This window comes from Sphaeramia orbicularis, chromosome 8, assembly GCF_902148855.1.
Source record: "Sphaeramia orbicularis chromosome 8, fSphaOr1.1, whole genome shotgun sequence".
Classification (NCBI taxonomy): Eukaryota; Metazoa; Chordata; class Actinopteri; order Kurtiformes; family Apogonidae; genus Sphaeramia; species Sphaeramia orbicularis.
In genome coordinates, this window is record NC_043964.1 from 23,688,109 (window position 1) to 23,706,588 (window position 18,480).

General features: G+C 39.9%; 1 protein-coding gene across 2 annotated transcripts in view; it reads left to right on the forward strand.

Annotated features, from left to right (window-relative positions):
* The window catches only part of lasp1 (LIM and SH3 protein 1), a 35,360-nt gene that overhangs the window by 1,469 nt on the left and 15,411 nt on the right, over positions 1-18,480 (forward strand). For both annotated transcript variants that reach the window (XM_030141013.1, XM_030141012.1), the window contains exon 2: positions 10,869-10,963. In XM_030141013.1, coding sequence (XP_029996873.1) covers positions 10,869-10,963 — 95 coding nt within the window. The remainder of the gene's footprint in view (positions 1-10,868; positions 10,964-18,480) is intronic.

The window sequence follows — 18,480 nt, forward strand, 5'->3', positions numbered from 1 at the left end:
GATTGATTTACCTCAGAAATCCTTTTCAAGCTGTTCGCCTAAAAATGCAAGTTTTGTTTGCATGTTAGAAGGCTAGTAATGATAAAAACCAAATTGCCACAAGTACAGCCTGAATATGCTTTGGAATCTAGTCTAAAGTGGAGTGCATTCCAGCAGACAGACACTCCCATAAAACGTGCTCTGTCAGAGGCCTGCTGTGCCATCTCCCTTCTCTGAACCTAGCTCAGGAGAGTAGCCTGCCGTCTGTCTTTGCTGCCATTCCGCATCAGCGCTCACCTCTTCAGACATGCCAAAACAACCTCCTAGTTTCCACAGTGCCCTTTCTTGTTGGTTTAAGGCAGCCACAGTCACATATGCAGGAGAATATGCTAGGCTAGCTCAGTTGAAAGCATATGAGCTGAGGGGGTTATGTGACGCCTGCTTTGGTATTCTCAGCCACAGATGAAAACCTTTACCTGTCCATGTTCTTGTATTTTGGTCCTCTGTGGACAGTCTGCCACAGAGGCTTGTTTGTCTGTCAGTTGCATTCCTGCAAAGCAGGGCAGAGTCTAGCAGAGGGAACAAGCAGCCGAGCACATGTAAAGACAGGAAGTGAATTTTAGTGGAGGCTTTTGTTCGTGAAGGGATTTTTACCTACTTTTTTTTTTCCCTCCGCCACTTAAAACGCCTGCTGATAGTAAGGCACTTTATATATGCCCACGTTTGTGTTAGACCTTAATTTGTCAGAGGCGCTCTTTGTTTTTTCAAGATAAGGAAGTGAGCCGATAAAACTTGTAACAAGGAAGTAATGCAGCATCTCACCAGCACATTTACTTTTAGGTTGATATGCAGATATCTGTAGCAATGAAATGATTTGCAAGTGTGTCAATTTGCGACCACTAGCCATTTTCAATGCTCAGGAAGTGTGTATTACAAGATAAATTAGGTGATCTCTGCAGAATGGTTCGGCTTAAAGCGCTGCTCTCACTGAAACACTTGTCTCCGCTGGAGTGTCTCTGAACTCACCATCTCTATGGGCTGTCTGCATTTGGATGAGTTACAGATCCAGCTTTTTCTTCCTGTCACATGATTTATTTATATGCTGACACACAGTATGTGTCACTGCATTGTAAATTAAAAAGTAATAATAGTACATCTGCTGTTATATATATCAATGTAGGATTTACTGTTTAATGTCCATAAGTAATGAGTTAAGATGACTTGTGTTCTGACAGCTGCTGTGCTGGCTCTGAATAGGCATTTTGGCTCTAACTTATAGTAGCAATGTGAGAACATTATGATAAATGTTTACAGTATTTGCATGTTTTTTTTCCAAGTTGAAACTTATTTTTATGCTTCAAATACAACTTTTGACACCACAAAGGATCGCACACATGGCAACTTCTTTCAGAGATTAATTCACAGCCTCACTCGAAACAAAACAATCCTTTAGTAGAGAATAAATTCAGATGAAATATGGCTGGATTCAAGCCAGTAGGGAGGTTGTTTCGTCAATATCAGCATGTCAGTGTTACAGCACCAACAGACAACAAATGGCACCAACTCTCAAGGATTCTGCTATCATGTATTTGTTCTTGGATGTTAATAATAAGTTTGGCAAGATAGCCATGTTGTTACGGGTGCCTGCGATGTCCCCCGCTCAACTGTTTTTGTGGTGACCTTTGTTGTCACTCCCTTCTTTGGCCTGTTTTCTCTCTCCACTATCAACTGTGTAATAACAAATTAGTCTTGTTGAAAAATGGTTGAAAGCCAGTTCATGAAGGCATTAGATAAGAGCAGATAAGACTGAGAAAACTGATACATGCGCTCAGTAAATTCCTACAGTCTTATGTAAATATAGTAATTCTGCGATTGTGGATAGTTGTGTGAGTTTTCACATTTAAATGGGTAGGGTTTGTCTTCATTTGCTCTCTGATGATTCACTGTGAATGTGTTTCCTTTGACCACAGTATTATTAGTTATAGGAATTTGACAGCCGTGCCTGTGTATAGACAGGTTATTTTCAGAGCTGATTCACGTTGTCCAAAAGCCACAAGAGGTGAGGAGTCTGTCCAGTCACCTCCCTGCAATGATTCACAGGCACAAACACACATTACAGTCAAAATCACCTGAGGTTTTGACTTCACAATATGCAGCCAGGTACTTCTCCTTTGAGCATTTTATTACCAGAAAAAGGAACTGGTAGGGCCATACATGTTCTGTTTGCTTTCCCAATGTATTACAGCTTCATTTTTTAAAGGCAAGACTCTCAGTAGCACTGGCTTTAAAGGGAATTAACACATTTTACCCACTGACATTTGTAAAGTGAATTTATGAGATGATTAATGACGAGGCAGGCATGTCTGATCAATGCTTGTGACATCGTGGACTGGTCTAGGCAGTGCATTAAGTGCAAAATCTAGGATAGTATGTCTGTTCAAATTCAGGTCTCCATACCAGCCTGAAAAACGCCCTTGGCTGGGGTAAGAATTAATTGCATCAGGTGAGGCAATAATTAACCAGTGTGAGTTAGAGTTTTCCTCTATTAGTACTAGCCAGATGTGGACATTTTGGCTTTAGGCATGTACTGCCTCATGCTAGAATAGTCTTTTACATTTACTCATATACAAAATTAGCTGTTGAAACGGGGCCACCCTGTTTGCATCTGTTTGTTTTTATTTCATTTAGCTACTAATTTAGATTAAAAGTCAAAGAGCAGCTATGTATTTAGGCTGCTTTTAAACTCTGGGCATAATCTGCCTCTAAAATCTCTAAAACAAAGTGTTGTAGATTGAAGTTAATTGCTTCTGATTGACCAAGAATTATGAAGCATTTCATCAAGGTCCCAAGAGATGTCCTTGAGTGTTGTGAGGCGTAGCATTCCTCTGATGCTTACTTTAGTGACTGCTGGACCATGCAAATCCATTCACTATGGTTCAGAGATTAATTATATTTTTTTTTCTTAAATCTAAAAATAAAACAATCAGATACCCTTGTTCAATCTGTATTGAAAATAACACCAGCCAATCTTACACTGTCTGATAATTTTGTCTGCAAGTTAGTTGATTGGTAACCACCCGCTTATTATGTTCACATGCACAATAATGTACCAAAGTGATTACAGGTTATGTTAACAGCATATTTCATTTACTTATTCATGATTAGGCAACAATTTCTTTTTTAAATTTGAAATTATTCTTGTTTTAGGAGCATTCTTTGGACATTCTTTGTGCAAAGCATTCAGAAAATGCATCTTTGTTGGGGTTTTATTGGAGTTTGCAGCACAGTCTCTTGTCTGTTTCAGCAACTAGTTTGCAAAGATTGGTTAGAGATGCATTCCCAAAAGAAAAGCACACATCTCTGGGTGGAAGGGAAAACACACGTACTATTAAATATTGTGAAAGACTTGGATATCAACAGTGTTTTGGGATATGAGCACACATCCCAATGCTAACATTCTCAAAAAGAAATGAAATATGTGACTAGATATTTGAAGGGTGTAGCCATAGGATATACATCATCCCAGGCATTAATTGGAATATACACAGCTGCATGTAAAGGGGGAGTACTTGATGTAAACAGCACAGTAGGAACATTGTCTAGTCAGAATACGCCATAATCCATGTAAACTAAATTTAATACAACTGCAACCTGAAGCAGTGCAATAGTTTAGATTTGGTCACAATGAGCAGAGAGGTAGTTGGTAAAAGTTGCCAAATAAAATAAAGTAGGTATTGCACATTATTTCTGATTAAGTTTATATGTTTGCATTGGAAGGAAAATCACTTTAAAATGTTCAATAATCTATGCATTATCCTTGATGACCAAACAAGGATCCAGATCATAAGTGCGAAACCCAACGTGGCCCAATAGAATCACTACATGGCTTTTTTTTGTGAATCTATGCTGCGGTAATATGAACATAGTTCCAGTCATTCATTTTTTGAACCACTTAGCCTAATCCTCAAGAGGGTTGCGGGGGCGCTGGAGCCTATCCCAGCCACCAGCAGATGAAGGCAGGTACACACTGACCAGACATGTTACCAGTTTATCACAGGGCTGACACACAGACAAACAACCATTCACCCTCACATTGACAGCTCCTGGTGATATAGAATGACCTATTAAGGTATATGTCTTTGGGTGATGGGAGGAAACTAGAATACCCACGCAGACTCCACACATAAAGGCAGACCATGAGATCTAACCAGGAGCTTCTTGTGGCTAACCACTGTGACACCCTAACATAGTTAGAGTTGTAGTCAGTTTTGAATAGCTGATATTGTGCCTGTTGACTTACTTACTGCATTAATGCTGCTCACACTGACAGTATGTATGATATCTGATATGGTATCTTTGTTGCTTTTATTGTGTTATCATTTACTTCTTGAACTGCATTTGGAGACTGTTAACTGAAATGAATCTATCTACCTGTCTGTCTAATCAGTTTCATTATGAATTCACTGGTGATAGTTTGGCAAACTAGCTTTAGTTGTAAGTGAGCTAAAAGATTTGAGTCATCAGCCTTGTTTGGATTACACACTGAATAACAATACTGAAATAGCAAGTGGTGGACACAACAGGCCCACAGGATTTGTTGCTGTTAGTCTGTTGTTGGTCCACTGTTAGTCTGTAGTTAATATGTGAGAATGCACTCCTAAAGCTCTTGCTAATCATCCCTCTGTTGGATGTGAATGCATGCATGTTGTCTGAAATGGTGTTGGCCTCCATTGTAGCTGCAGGCTTTTTGTCCAGCCCATTCGCAAAGAAGCTATGAGGCTGACTGAGCATTTTTTCTCTTGACTGGAGTCATCGGTCCCTACTGCCACACATGCATCTCACTCAGTAAGACATATAACCTACATAGAGCACTACATGCATGTTCACACACATGATTCAGATACACAGACAGTATAGGAATACATTCACACATGCCCTTGAGCAGCGCTGATGCACGCAGACAGTGCTGTTTTTTTATGGGTATTTTATTTCTAGGGCTCCATCTCTGCAGTGTCCTCATTTTCCAGCTGATTGCCAGATCCTGCCTCGGTACCCAAGAGCCAGGTTTTCCTGGAGCTGGACAAGGCTAACTGCTAGATGGCCTCTCCAACACACACTGGGGATGCTCATTTCTTCCCCTCATATCCTTACCCCTTACCTTCTCCACTTACTGAAGCATTTATGTGTCTAAGATATATAAATGCTGTTGATAAAAAATGCAAGAAGCCAAAATTTGGGTAAAAACTCAATAATAATGGTTTTAGTTTAGGCATGTAATTCACAGAGGCACGTAATGTATTATTCAATGTGTTTAGATTGGTGATGATTCATCCTTATGTGTCTTAACTGTGTTATAAGTGACCATGTACATTAAATTGATCTTATAAAGAAAACAGCAACCACTCATAAGAAAGAAAATAATATGTGCTCAGCTCTAGCAGCTGGAGAATAAATACATTCTAAATTCAACATTGACACTCAGGGCATGATTGAGGTTTTTACATCCATCCCTTCCAACAAAGTTGGACAATTAAAAGACTCATCACCTCCTAATGTGTTCCCATCTATCCTCAGTCCAACTGACTACCTTCAAGTTGTTTACTTGTGATCAGTCTTCCAAGGAGGACTTTAGTTTTAGGAGGGTAAACAAAGTCTTTGTTCATCTGAAAGGGTCATATTATCCACATGAAGGTCTGAGCCTGATGCAGGTTTTCCTGCTGGAATGTAGGTTAGCAGGTTGGGTGAGGCTTAGGAGTAGTTTGTTAAACAGTTGAGTTCAGCATGCTTGTGCTCTGGAGTAGATCCAAGGTCAATATTTATCATGGGAAACAACAGAAGTGTCAAAGTCCATGCTCACTTTCACATTTTTCCCAAAAGCATGGGTTGCTTTATCTCATCATATAATTGTAGGTTGAGCAGCAACTGTATGTGGCATACTGGCATACTGATCGTCACCAAAAGCATGTGGTGAAAATTGCAGAATGCACCAGATTTCCAGATATATATATATATATATATATACACACTACACCAGGGGTTCCCAAAGTGAGGTACGCATACCCTCAGGTGTACTTGGAAGAAGCCCAGGGGATAATTGAAATGTTTTTGGAAAAATACATTAAATAAATTCTCATGTACCGAATTCAAAAATAATGAGAATTAATGCTGAAATATAAAACACAATAAATACATTCATATAATGGTTTTATTGTCAATCATCTTGTTTAAGCTTTGCTAACATTTTAAGAACATTTCTATTTTATTTTATTCAAAATAAGTTTATTTGAGTAGCTAAGTAATTATTTTTTTTGATGAAAGGTTCTTTTATTAATTAAGGACCAATTTATTTATTTTTCTTATCAATGAAAGAGGGAACTTTTCAGTTTATATTTTGCACACAAAATGTACTTAAATTTTATCTAGCTAGCTAGCTAGCTAGCTAGCTATATGTATGTGTGTGTGTGTGTGTGTGTGTGTGTGTGTGTATATATATATATATATATATATATGTCAGGGTAGAGACTGTGATCTGGTAGGATCGGCGATTCTACCAGTAGAAACTCCGATCAGAGTCTCTACTGGTAGAAACTCCGATCCTGCCAGTAGAAACTCCGATCGGAGTCTCTACTGGTAGAAACTCTGATCCTACCTACCTAACCCTAACCCTAACCCACATCTGGACTTTTTAGTTAGTCTCAGCACGCTCACATAATATATAAATAATTTATGGAAAGCACCAAATATTAAAACCATTTGTGAAATATAAAATGACAACAATTTTCTCAAAACCTTTGGAATTTCAACATTAACTTTGCATTTGGCAATTCTATTGGTAAGATCGGAGTTTCTATCAGTAGAGACTCTGATCGGAGTTTCTACTGGTAGAGACAACGATCGGAGTCTCTACTGGTAGAATCGCCGATCCTACCAGATCGCAGTCTCTACCCTGACATATATATATATAACAGTTAAATATATGTTGTTTGTTTACAAAGTTTTCAAAATATAAATACAAACAGACACCTTTGATACAGGAACAAATTTTGCCACATTTTTTTTTTTCAATCAAAAATGCTGAAGTGAGAGTTGGGGGTACTTGGCTAAAAACAGTATATTTCAGGGGGTACTCCACTGTAAAAAGTTTGAGAACCACTGTACTACACCTACCAAATTTCACCATACACAGCTTGAGTTATCTGCATGATGTAGTACATCCCCTAATGCAAGACAGTTAAAGACTAGTATTTAAGATGCATTACCACCATCTGCTCTGCTGGAGTGTGGACCACAGTTCTTATTTTACATAGATTAAATATGGATACAGCTCAGGGAATTTTTGGCAAAAACAGTGCACTGGAGGGTAACATTTGACTTACTGCGATGTATTTTACTACAAATGATTTGCAGCAAAAAAAAAAAAAAAAAATTCCATGGTGGTAGTTGAAACAAGCCAATAAGGTAGCTAACTCTATGAAGAACTAACAACAACTATTAATGTGGTCACTTTTATTTACCAAACAATTGTCTACGTAGATATGTAGAATACTGTTATGCAGGGGTGTGACGATACAGTCAGCTCACGAGACAAGACGATATGCGATATTGGGTTCACAAGAACGAGATGAGATGCTATTTCACATTACTTTTTAAGAAAACTAAAATGTCAAAGTATATGGCAGGACAAACGCATGTTTTTTTTTAACAGAGTTACAAAACAATGTAGGTGCAGTTCTCTCGCATTTCTCCTGTTATTGCCGTGGTTCTGGCACTTGACTCTGGGAGTTCAGGTGCAAAGGCATCTGTCAGTGTTGTCTGGCCTTTAGCCATTTTATTCACAGGTACAGTGGATTTGAAAAGTGAGCTGTGGTGGTTCTGTATGTGTCTTTGCATATTCATGTTAGCTGTGGCGTACAGTGTGCTTACATATTGCCCGTGTCTTGTCTGTCACTCGGTTGCCATTTATTATTTCCAGGCGCGCCTGCAGAGTGAAATTCTGAGGTATGCATGGACTGCACGAGGGGTGAATAGTTCATAAGACCAGGGGGTTGTCCGCAGTGTACCTTACCGATCTCCCACCTAGAAGTTTGGATAGCTCACAGTCTGATAGGCTTCTGCCCTGTGCCCACAAGACAGCTTTTCACTTAAACGAGAACTATCGTCACGATTTAATCTTGCGAGATCTCGTGCCACGAGATCTCGTCACACCCCTACTATTATAGGATAGAGTATGCATGTTTGTTAATGAAAACATAGCAGCCACCACAGCTGCACATCAGCTGAAGTTGAAGAAGGAAATGGACTCTTCCTGCACTATGCTGTTGTTTGTAAGGGGATTTACCATTGCACTGCGAGCCACATCAGTGATGAGGAAGAGCAAGCATTGAAAGAGTAACAAGATGTATCCATCTGCGACTCCCTGAGGTCCTGATTGGGCTGTACTGGGAGAAGGAGTTACCGTGTAGGGTTTGGCCCAGTGCATTTGGCTGTGGATCACAGCTTCCACTGTGAGCCTCTGCTTTTGTCTGCTTCAACGCAATATTGCTGGGCCACAGCTACAAACACACACACACACACACATACAATTTATGTGTTGTCATCAGATACTACACTGGGTGGTCCATCACATTTCTGCCCAGACAGATGAGTCCAGATTGAAGATGAATTTTTGATTATTTTTGATAATAGAGAGCAGAAATGTGTACAGTGAAATATCAACTGTGCTTTGTGATTGGTTGTATTTTATATTTAGTGTAGCACTTATACGATATGCCTGCTATCCATCTGCAGCTTTCACAGACAGTAAACCTAAGGAAGATGGTGATTTATTGTTGGCTGTGTTCAGGGCTTTAACATATGCTACAGTATCAGCCTGTATCACTGCACACAGGAAAGTGATAGATTTTCCTGTCAGTAATGCCCAGTTCTTATCCTGAAAGGACTGCTGGGATTCAGACTTGGATTGTGCATGTGTTTGTGGGGAAAAAACAGAAAAGAAGTCATGTTTTATCCTGATGTTTTGAATCATCTCTTCTGTGCTGTTTGTTTGGAGGATTTGTGTTTTGTGTGTGGGCAATTGGTGTAGAAAGTGATAAAGAGTGGGAGAAAGAATGAGAGGGATGGCAGAACACCCTGAGGCCATGTTAATAAGGACTCCCTCTTTCTCTAACTCCCTTTCCTCTCTCTCTCTCTCTTTGCACTCCTCCCTCCCTTCCCTTGACGATAGTGGGAGCAGCCAGATCATTGCTTCACTCTCTGGCGCTTTCTCTCTCTTGCCCACCCCTCCCCTGCTTCGCTCCCTTCCTCCTGCTTTCTCTAGCTCCTTCCTTTCATGTTTCCTCCGTCCTTCCACATTGCTCCAACCCTCCCTCCCTTGTCTCACTCTCTCGATACCTCTTTGAACCCTCAGGCCAGTGCCAGGAGAGAAGACGGAAGGAGGAAAGAGGGCAGTTGGGTGGGAGGACAGGAGGAAAGGGTGGTGAGGGACTAAGGGGAACAGCCTCTCATGGTGATAGAGAAGCTACAGACACACACTGGCCTGCAGAGATGGACAGAAACCGTGAAGGAGTGAAGATGAGGCCTTGAAACCAAGCAGTATGTCTGCAGCTCAGTCTGTAAACAACATATATTGTACATGCAGAAAAAAAATCTAGTGCAACAGGGTTTTTGTTAGAATATCAAGAGGCTCAGGCGCTTTTTCTTTGTGAGAGAAAGCTGGTGATATTTTTAATTTTAATATTATTTTCATATTCATTTGGGGAGTAAAACTGAATAGGTCCTACAGGTTGCTATCAACATTGACCTGCTACCTAAAGTAAACTTTATGATAACAGGACTCTCATCTGCATTTTGGAAATGTGGTTATTTATAGTATGAGTTGACAGTACAAAGGAATAACCATCAGATCTGCGATTATCTTGGCAATGAGCATCTGTCACCAATCACGCAAACTCTTCTCTGAATAGGTTGAATGACGGGTTATTCCAGTTGGTAGTTCACCTTTTCCTCTTGAAATCAAACTGCACACTTCATTATTTTTTGTCAGTGTGTAAAGCTGACACATTTATTGTGATAGTTTAACTAAATCCCTTTTTGTGTGTTTGAGTGATGGAACATGCAATATGAAACATTCATACATGGTAATTTGTGGATTATGTTGTGCTGGGAACTGGTCATGGGTTGACATTAGTGCACTAAATTTCTTAGCTATAAATGCTGTTGCTACACACTTGCCAGTGTAGAAGAGTCAGTCCCCAGTCCAGTTAATGGATGTAGGCAACTGAGAATTTATTTAAAGTTTTCTATTCATTGACTGGAGGAGGGAAAAAAACAAATATTACATACTTAACATATGTTTCATATTGTACCTTTAAAGCACTATACATTAACACTTGCCTTTTCTATTGTGGGGAAAACTGCAGTACATCAGAGACTGTTAGCTTACATTGTAAAAAAAAAAATGTGTGAAAACTAACACCAACAGATTAGACAGCATCAGGAGACATATGTGTCATCAATCACAAACTTTACAGTTTTTCCTCACAGCTCACATCAGAGCATATAAATAGTAACTGAACAAAAGGAGAAGTTAGCCTCCTTTAACACTTCAGTGGAAGCATACAAAAACTACTGTTTCCACATTGCTTCATTTGTTTTAATTAAACAGTCAATAACAGTCCCTGTTCTTTGTGTCTGCACCCAGTGTCCATCCCAGTGAAACCCCACAGGAATAGAAAGTAGCTGTAATCATTTAGTTGCCTTTCTTGTGGTAGTTGTTGGGTGTTTTTAGTCTGTTTATGTGTGGCAGGCTTTCCTTTAGGGTGAGATAAAAGTGAACTAACGTCTCAAATCCCCTCCTACATTTCACATGTTTTCTTCTCTCTCTTTGACAGTACTGGCATAAAGCATGCTTCAGCTGCGAGGTCTGCAAAATGACTCTAAACATGAAGAATTACAAAGGCTTCGAGAAGAGACCATACTGCAATGCGTAAGTCATCATTTTGTGCATATCAGTAAGCATGGCTCATCAGGCTGCGTCCAAGAAAACACTGACACAAGGGTTTAATCTGTCCACAGACTGAAATAGGACTCTCAGATTATGTGTGCATGTTGCAACCCAACTAAGGCCCCTCTCTCCCTCCTCTGCTGTTTATCTGTGACTATCCCAGCTCCCCCCTCAGAGAAAAGGCCTATATATGTGGTGTGGGAAAATGCCTCCCTCCCTCCCTGTTCTTGGAGGGGAAGTGGGGGGCATCAACAAAGGAAATTCCTCAAGTTCCTCTACAGTGACACAGGCAGATACACTGAAAACTAGCATGTCCACTCACGCTTCAGCACATAGTCACTCACTAAAGGCTCATCAGGATTCCACTGGATCCCCCTCAATCTGTACTTAAAGTTGTTTTCCTGCTCCTTCAGTGTGAGAGTTGGAGAGTGAGCGCACATGAAAGGGAATGCTTCATGTTCTGACAGGCTCCTTTGGATTTTTTCCTCAACTAAACCGCCAGAGGGACATTTAAGGTTTTATGTGAGATTGTACATGTAGAAACAGGATGCATCCCTTTTTAATACACATTTTCTGATACAATAGTGTTATGTGATAGCAAGAGACATGTCAATAACAAAATGAAATTGCTCTGTAGTGTCACTTAACATAACAAATGCACAATTTGGTCGTGTGATTAAACCCCAAGCATTCTCTTCCCTTGGAAACAGACAATCATCTCTTGATAACTTAGTGTGCTACAAGTGATAGAGAACCAGTCATTTAACAAGTGTGTTGTTCAGTCGCACCACTTTTCTGGTAAAAATAATATCTACTGGTTAGAGACAAATCATCTATGTATCACACAGGTACAGCTCAAGTAATCATAACTGGAAAATATCCAAACAGACTGTAAGTTATAGGTAAGGTGGCTATAGCAGCGACATGACTAACCAAGTGCCACACAAGTCTGTTAAATGGCAGCAGCTACAATAAACCAAATGTAATGCCGCACAAGAAAAAATCTGACACACTATCAGCCTCTTTCTTGAGCAAATGATAAAACTATTTGATTAAATGCACAGACTAATCCTGAACAACATGTGCTTCATTTAGAGCAAAAAATATCAGACTCTGTAAACACGACTAAATGCTGTAATGCGACAGTACCGATCTGTATTTTGCTGCACATTCTAATTTATTTTGTTTATTAGTTATCACTATTGACTGAAACATTTTTTTAACCAAGCCCTACTCCATATAATCATAAAACAGACTCTATAGCACTATAGTTGTACACTTTTCTCTGTAAATAAAAATGTTTACTTTAAAGAATGGTCACAGTTAACCTGAGGGAATAAAAAAAGCCACTTTCCAGTTGTGATAGGCAAAATACAAGATACATGCAAATAATTTCCATGTTAACCAAATGTGTTTCTGTTGCTGGATTACACATTGCTCACAGCTGAACGTGTGCATTGTCCTCGCATGATGTAATCTAACAGACTTGGACAGTTTGGCAAGCAACAGCAGAAGCAGAAAATGATGATGGCTTTCATATTCAGGTGTCCTGGTAACATAAGGCTGTGTGACAGTGAGCCAGACAACAAAATCAGGACCCAGAAAGTGTTTTATATATATATATATATATATATATATATATATATATATATTAATTTCTGACTTCACCTTTCACTTTACCTGCTGTGACTTGTGCAAATGCCTGTGTTGTTAGATGACGTAATGTAGGAGTGCATGTTCAGCCATGAACAGCTAATACTCCAGAAACAGAAATGTGGTGTTATTCACCTCCAGGAAATTATTTGCATGTATCTAGTGGTTGGTTTATTGGAAGAGGAGTAATTTTAGCATAAAAACCCAAAAAGTTCCATGCTTTGCTGTAGTTTTAGTAGTTGTAGTATTATGTTTGGATCTGTTTTCTAGATGCCTGTCTGCAGCAACTATCAAGTTAACTATTGATAATCATTCATTTGACATTAGGGAAGTAACGATCACTGGTATAATGATAAACTTCGGTAAAATTTCCAACTGTTAGTCTTACCATTTCAAATTCTAATTACCTGCGCCAAGGAGGTTATGTTTTTGTTGGCGTTGGTTTGTCTGTCTGTCTGTTTATCTGTCCGTGTGCAAGATAACTCAAAAAGTTGTGGACGGATTTGGATGAAAATTTCAGGAAATGTTGATACTGGCACAAGGAACAAATGATTAAATTTTGGTGGTGATCAGGGGTGGGGAGGTGGCACTGGTCTGCTTTGGTGGACGTCTGCGCTCTCCAAGTGCTTCTAGTCTAGTTATCATTAAAACTGTGTTCAATTACCGCACTTTGAGAAACTTATGGTAATGCTGCTCATTTCCTGGAGAAGCCCCAGCACTCCAGGTGCGCATGTGCAGTTTGCAATGTTTTGCATCTGAAAACATGGCGGAAGGCACCCGCACGCAGAGTCCTGCACAGTTCCACTTTTCCAAACCCAGACCTGCCTGTACCCTTCCAGCTGAGTACCACAGCCTGACCCGCTACCCGCATTTTTTTTCATGTCCAATCCACACCCGCCCGTACCTGCGTACATTAGACCCGCAACCCAACCCAACCTGTGATTAAGCACATTGTTTACACAGTAACTCACTTTTAAGGGCTTTATTTTTACCCGTGCCTGTACCTGCAAAATTTCTTTTTTTCTTTTCTTTTTTTTTTTAACCATCCCCGTATGTTTGTACCCACGGGTACCCAACCTGGTGCAGGACTCTGCCCACATGGACAGCACTCCAGAGATTTTTCCACCCACTAAAAGGACAAAGTCAGAAGTCTGGATGTATTTTGGATTTTCAAAGGATGTTGAAGGGAAATTAATTGAAGATCGTCAACCTGTCTGCAGAAAATACAGAAAAACAGCCTCTGCGAGGCTTTGACATCTCAAAGGTTAGAATTTCATGGTTTGGCATGTATAGCAAACTGAAAGCAAGTGAAATACAAAACCTTTGGCTTGAGGAAGTTTTAAAGGCAGTTTTGCCCATTTCCTGACATTTTATAGCACTGTCAGTGAATCAGTTATATTATCAAAATGGCAAGTGATTGATCTGTAATAAGAAAAAAAATGCAGCAGCCACAGCCTTACACCTGTTCCCTACCTCCCTTCTCCGACATCTACAGCAGGTGTCAGCCCACCATCACTTTGTTACAACATGCTGAAGTGACTTATTTTTTTTGCCTTTTCCTGCTTCCGATGATTCCTCGGCTTCTCGCGCCAGCAGGAGCTAAGTTCTTCAGAGCCTGTTTATTATGCCTCTTTCCGTTTGTTTAAAACAAGCCTTGTTAGTGTAAACATCATCAGTGGAAGAGTTTCCCGCTTCAGAAAAGGAATGCACCCAAAATTCTCTGTTATTATACTGTGGGACGACTACTTTATCATTACTCGTCTTCTATATTTGTTCATAGTAACTGATATAGGCGTTGTTTGTTTCCTCTGTAACCCCCTCCCATGCCCTCCCTGAGAATCCCATCCTCGATTAGACACAAGAGTCACAGGAAGATTTACAGGGATGGATAAGTGGACAGAAAAATTCTTAATTTCCCCTGGAGACTGCAGTAATCATTGGTGAGATGATGTCTTAATGGCTGGTATTCAGTAATAATACTGACATCAATGTGGTGTGATTAAAACTTGTCATAAATGTTCACATTTAGTTGAATCAATGCCAGGCAGTTTCCCTTCACAGAACATTACCTTGAATCATGGGTTTTGGGTGAAATTTTTTTTTTTTTTTTTTGTAAATGTGTTCTTTAATAACCAGTAAAGCTGAATGCCCTCTGTACAGTGCCGCCTGCTTGCTTGTTTGTGCTACATTTTCCATTTAGCTGAGAAAGTCACTTTCATTGGAAGTTCACCAGTAGAGAAGCCTCATCAGTAGAATATCAAATGAACTTAAATACTTGAGCTTCTTTCTATAAATCTGCCAGTCATGTGCACTGAACACAGATGGGTGATGAAAAAAAGTAGCTTCATGGGAGTGGTCTCTTGCAATCTCACCACTCCCCTTCCAAGCCCTCACTGAATAGTCTGATGAAAATGATGTGAATCATATGCTGAGGCCTTCACAGTTGCCAGATCTAAACCCAAATGAACCACTACACGCGGCTGGGTAATGGACTACGGTAGTTCGATGTAGTTCTATGGCACCAGTCAAAATTAATCAAAAAATGTCTGGCCGTTTGAGACAATAAACATTTATTAATGGTATAATGCAAAAAGACCTGAATTTCATTGAATGGAACTTAAATAATTTGTGGTCTGTAGGTTCACATTTTATGCTGTAAAACTACTTTAGAGTGGGAAAATGCCACTTAGCTGAAACATAACACAAAAGAAAGTAAAGTCTATTCATGTAGCGTCTTTCACACATAAAACTCACAAGTTGCTTCTCAAAAATGAAGTGACATAGAGGTTCAACCCAGAGAGCAACAGTAAAGGACAGTAAAAGTATAGTAAATCACTGTAAAACATAAAACCATAAAATCCCACTGTACCTTAAAGTTTGTCTTAACAAAACGGTCTTCAGCTAAATTGGCACAACTTTAAGATTTTTAGAAATAGGTGAAACAGACAAACTAACCACCTTATGCAATATTCTGATAAATATATTTTTCTTATGGAACTGCTTTGATTATGAAGAAATTTACAGAAATGTCAATTGGCTGGAAAGTTTCATACTATTATTTTTTTGTTTGTTTGTTTGTTTTATTAAAATGGCAAATTGTTAATGAAAAAAGTATTGTTAAGAAAGAGGTTTGATACCCAGTCCTAAACGTAGGAGCCATTATGGACCAATATGTGATATATCACTGTTTACTGCCCTGATCACAACCTGAAATGGGAGAATAGCTTTGGGGGAAAATGGTTCCATCAGGTAGATTTTAGGGACTTCTACAATCACTGCAATGGATCACTGACACGTTATGAATGAGATCCTTAATGAGACACTTTTCCTGGCTGCTCTAGCTGTTTGTCTTTCATTAATGCTGCTTTTACCTCATTTACTGTGAAATATGTCCTGTGACTTCACTCTATCCTGCTCTTCAGTCAATGAACCAGTTCAGTGTACATGGAGTTAAAATGTTGCTCAAGAATGATATATTACATCCTTTTTTTGGTCTCACAGGGTCAAGTCGGCTTCAACAACAGGTCTCTCCTCCTGGACAGTAGAGTGTTTTGTGTGTGTGTGTGTGTGTGTGTGATTACAATTGCATGGCCCCCTCACACCTCCCCATCCAAATACATCTCCCCTCCATTTTGATCACTCTCTATTTAGCGTTCACAGAGCTGAGTTTGTGCATGTGTCAACCACTCCCGTCTGCGACTCATTACCTTGTTATACAGCCCGACAGATAGAGATGAGTGTTCTTGTGACTCACTCATCCCCACCAAAAGGCACAAAACACAAGCATGACTGCACATACACAGACACACAGTACAAGAACCCACTGAGTCACTAAGGCTATATCTGCAAGCCTGTTGTATATTTGGAGAGCCATTTACTGAGCCTGAAGTGCAAGGACACTTTCTGAAGACGCATTCAATACAACATAAATGCTGTTAACAGATGCCGGTTGTTGGGTGTGTGGCTTGAACACACACCCCCTGCCTTAGACAAGCAGGGGTTTTCAAGCACAGTGATGCTCTGCAAAAGGAAACGTGCTTCACCACAAACCAGACACACCCAACTCCAAGGCAAAATGGACAGATATTATTATTTCCTAGCATCAATCAAAGGACATTCCACAAGAAAGATGTGCACTTTGGGTAAAGTGGCTTGTGGGAGTATCGGAAGTACAAAATGTATAGCATAAAGAGCATTTATGTCTAAAATATCAACCTACTATGTACTTTGCTATGATTGTCTCCACTTGTACATTACCATTAGTGACACTTCCATTATAGCTATGTACCAGATATAGGATAGCATAAGATCGACTATACATATCTGCAGATTCCATTAGCAAATAGGTACTTGTAATTAAAAAACAAACAAAAAAGAAAGTGTCATTTCTTTGAAGGCAGACACCTTTGCATGTTCAGCTGCTAACTGAACAAACCACTATATTTGTATTTTCCTGATAGGTGCAGTGTTAGGAAAATGAGCTGTAAAAGCTCAGTGTGAGCATGCACTGACCTGCATGTGTTTGCGGTGTTTTGATGAATGCAAGCAGGGATCAAATGCTGGGTTTTGTTGAATATCAAAGTTTAAAATGCCCACTTCAAGCAACATGTCTTGTTTTCAGATCTGACTGCATGTTCACTCTTTCATCGTTCTCTGGGGTTACTTTAAAGTGGCTCATATATCTTTTTTTTATAGTTTTCTATATAAAATACTTAAGCCGCAATCCTTTGTTTTTTTTTTTTTTTTTTTTTAACATTGGTACAAATTCTAATTTGGTGTGTTGACCATGTTGTCAAGGAAACGGTAAACATATTGCCTATATGGGTTACCCAGAGGCATAGATAGTGGTTAGAAATGTTTGAGGTCACCCAGCACCCTGAGGCCGGCCTTGAACTGCAGTCCATATGAGCTGTTAGATTAGCAAGAGGGTATTCCTCTCCCTGCACGATTTCAACCCTGTTATTTTTGCTTTTTTTTTTTTTTTTTTTTTGTTATTTTTCAATGCAAAAGGACCACACAGTACCAGTGATTATTTGTGGATCTGAATGCTCCTAGTGCACAGAAACCTCTAGTGTATTAAAAAATTGACTAATGTCTTGCAGACACAAGCCAGTGACAGCGGTCTAAGAAATCAATAAGCAAGCATGCAGTGAAAGTCTGTTGGAATGACTCTTGGTGTACCGCCTGCATGCATGTCTGTGTGGAGACTGAATGTTTATGCTTACTTGTGTATATTTATGTTTGGATTTGTTTCAGGCAGAGTATTTTCTCCTGAGCAGGAGGAGGTCCAAGGGTTATGGGTCCACGACTGTCAAGAAAATTCCCTGAGTCCGTTCAGAAAAGAGACTCGCCTTCATGCTCTGCTGAAGGGGGCTGCCCATGACATCATTCACACTCACCCACTGTCTCTTTGACCCCGTTGCTGTGTCTGTTGTGTGGAGTTCCTCTTCCTGTTATCCCCCATAGGGCTGTACCCATGTCTGTGTGTGCATGTTGTGCATAATTTTGTGTGTGTGCCCGTGTTTTGTAAGCTTGCAAAGCTTTTTCCACACCTGCTATGGCTTTCCTCCAAAACTCTGCAACCTTGAGGCTCTCATCCCCCTACACAGCCCCTGCCTGCACTTCCTCTTTTTCAGAGTACCTTGGCTCCCACTGACAAAGCATTGTGTGTTATACTGACATGCTTTTTGTCTACAGGGGCTCCTAACTCAACCTCAGGACCACCTTGAATAACAAATGCACCCACTGTGGGGCCACAGACTGCACACTGCTTGAGTTACTCAGATTTTAGGCGTCACAGTAGGGGCCTGAGTGAAATAGAGGCTGGCATCTGTTGCTATTTGTTC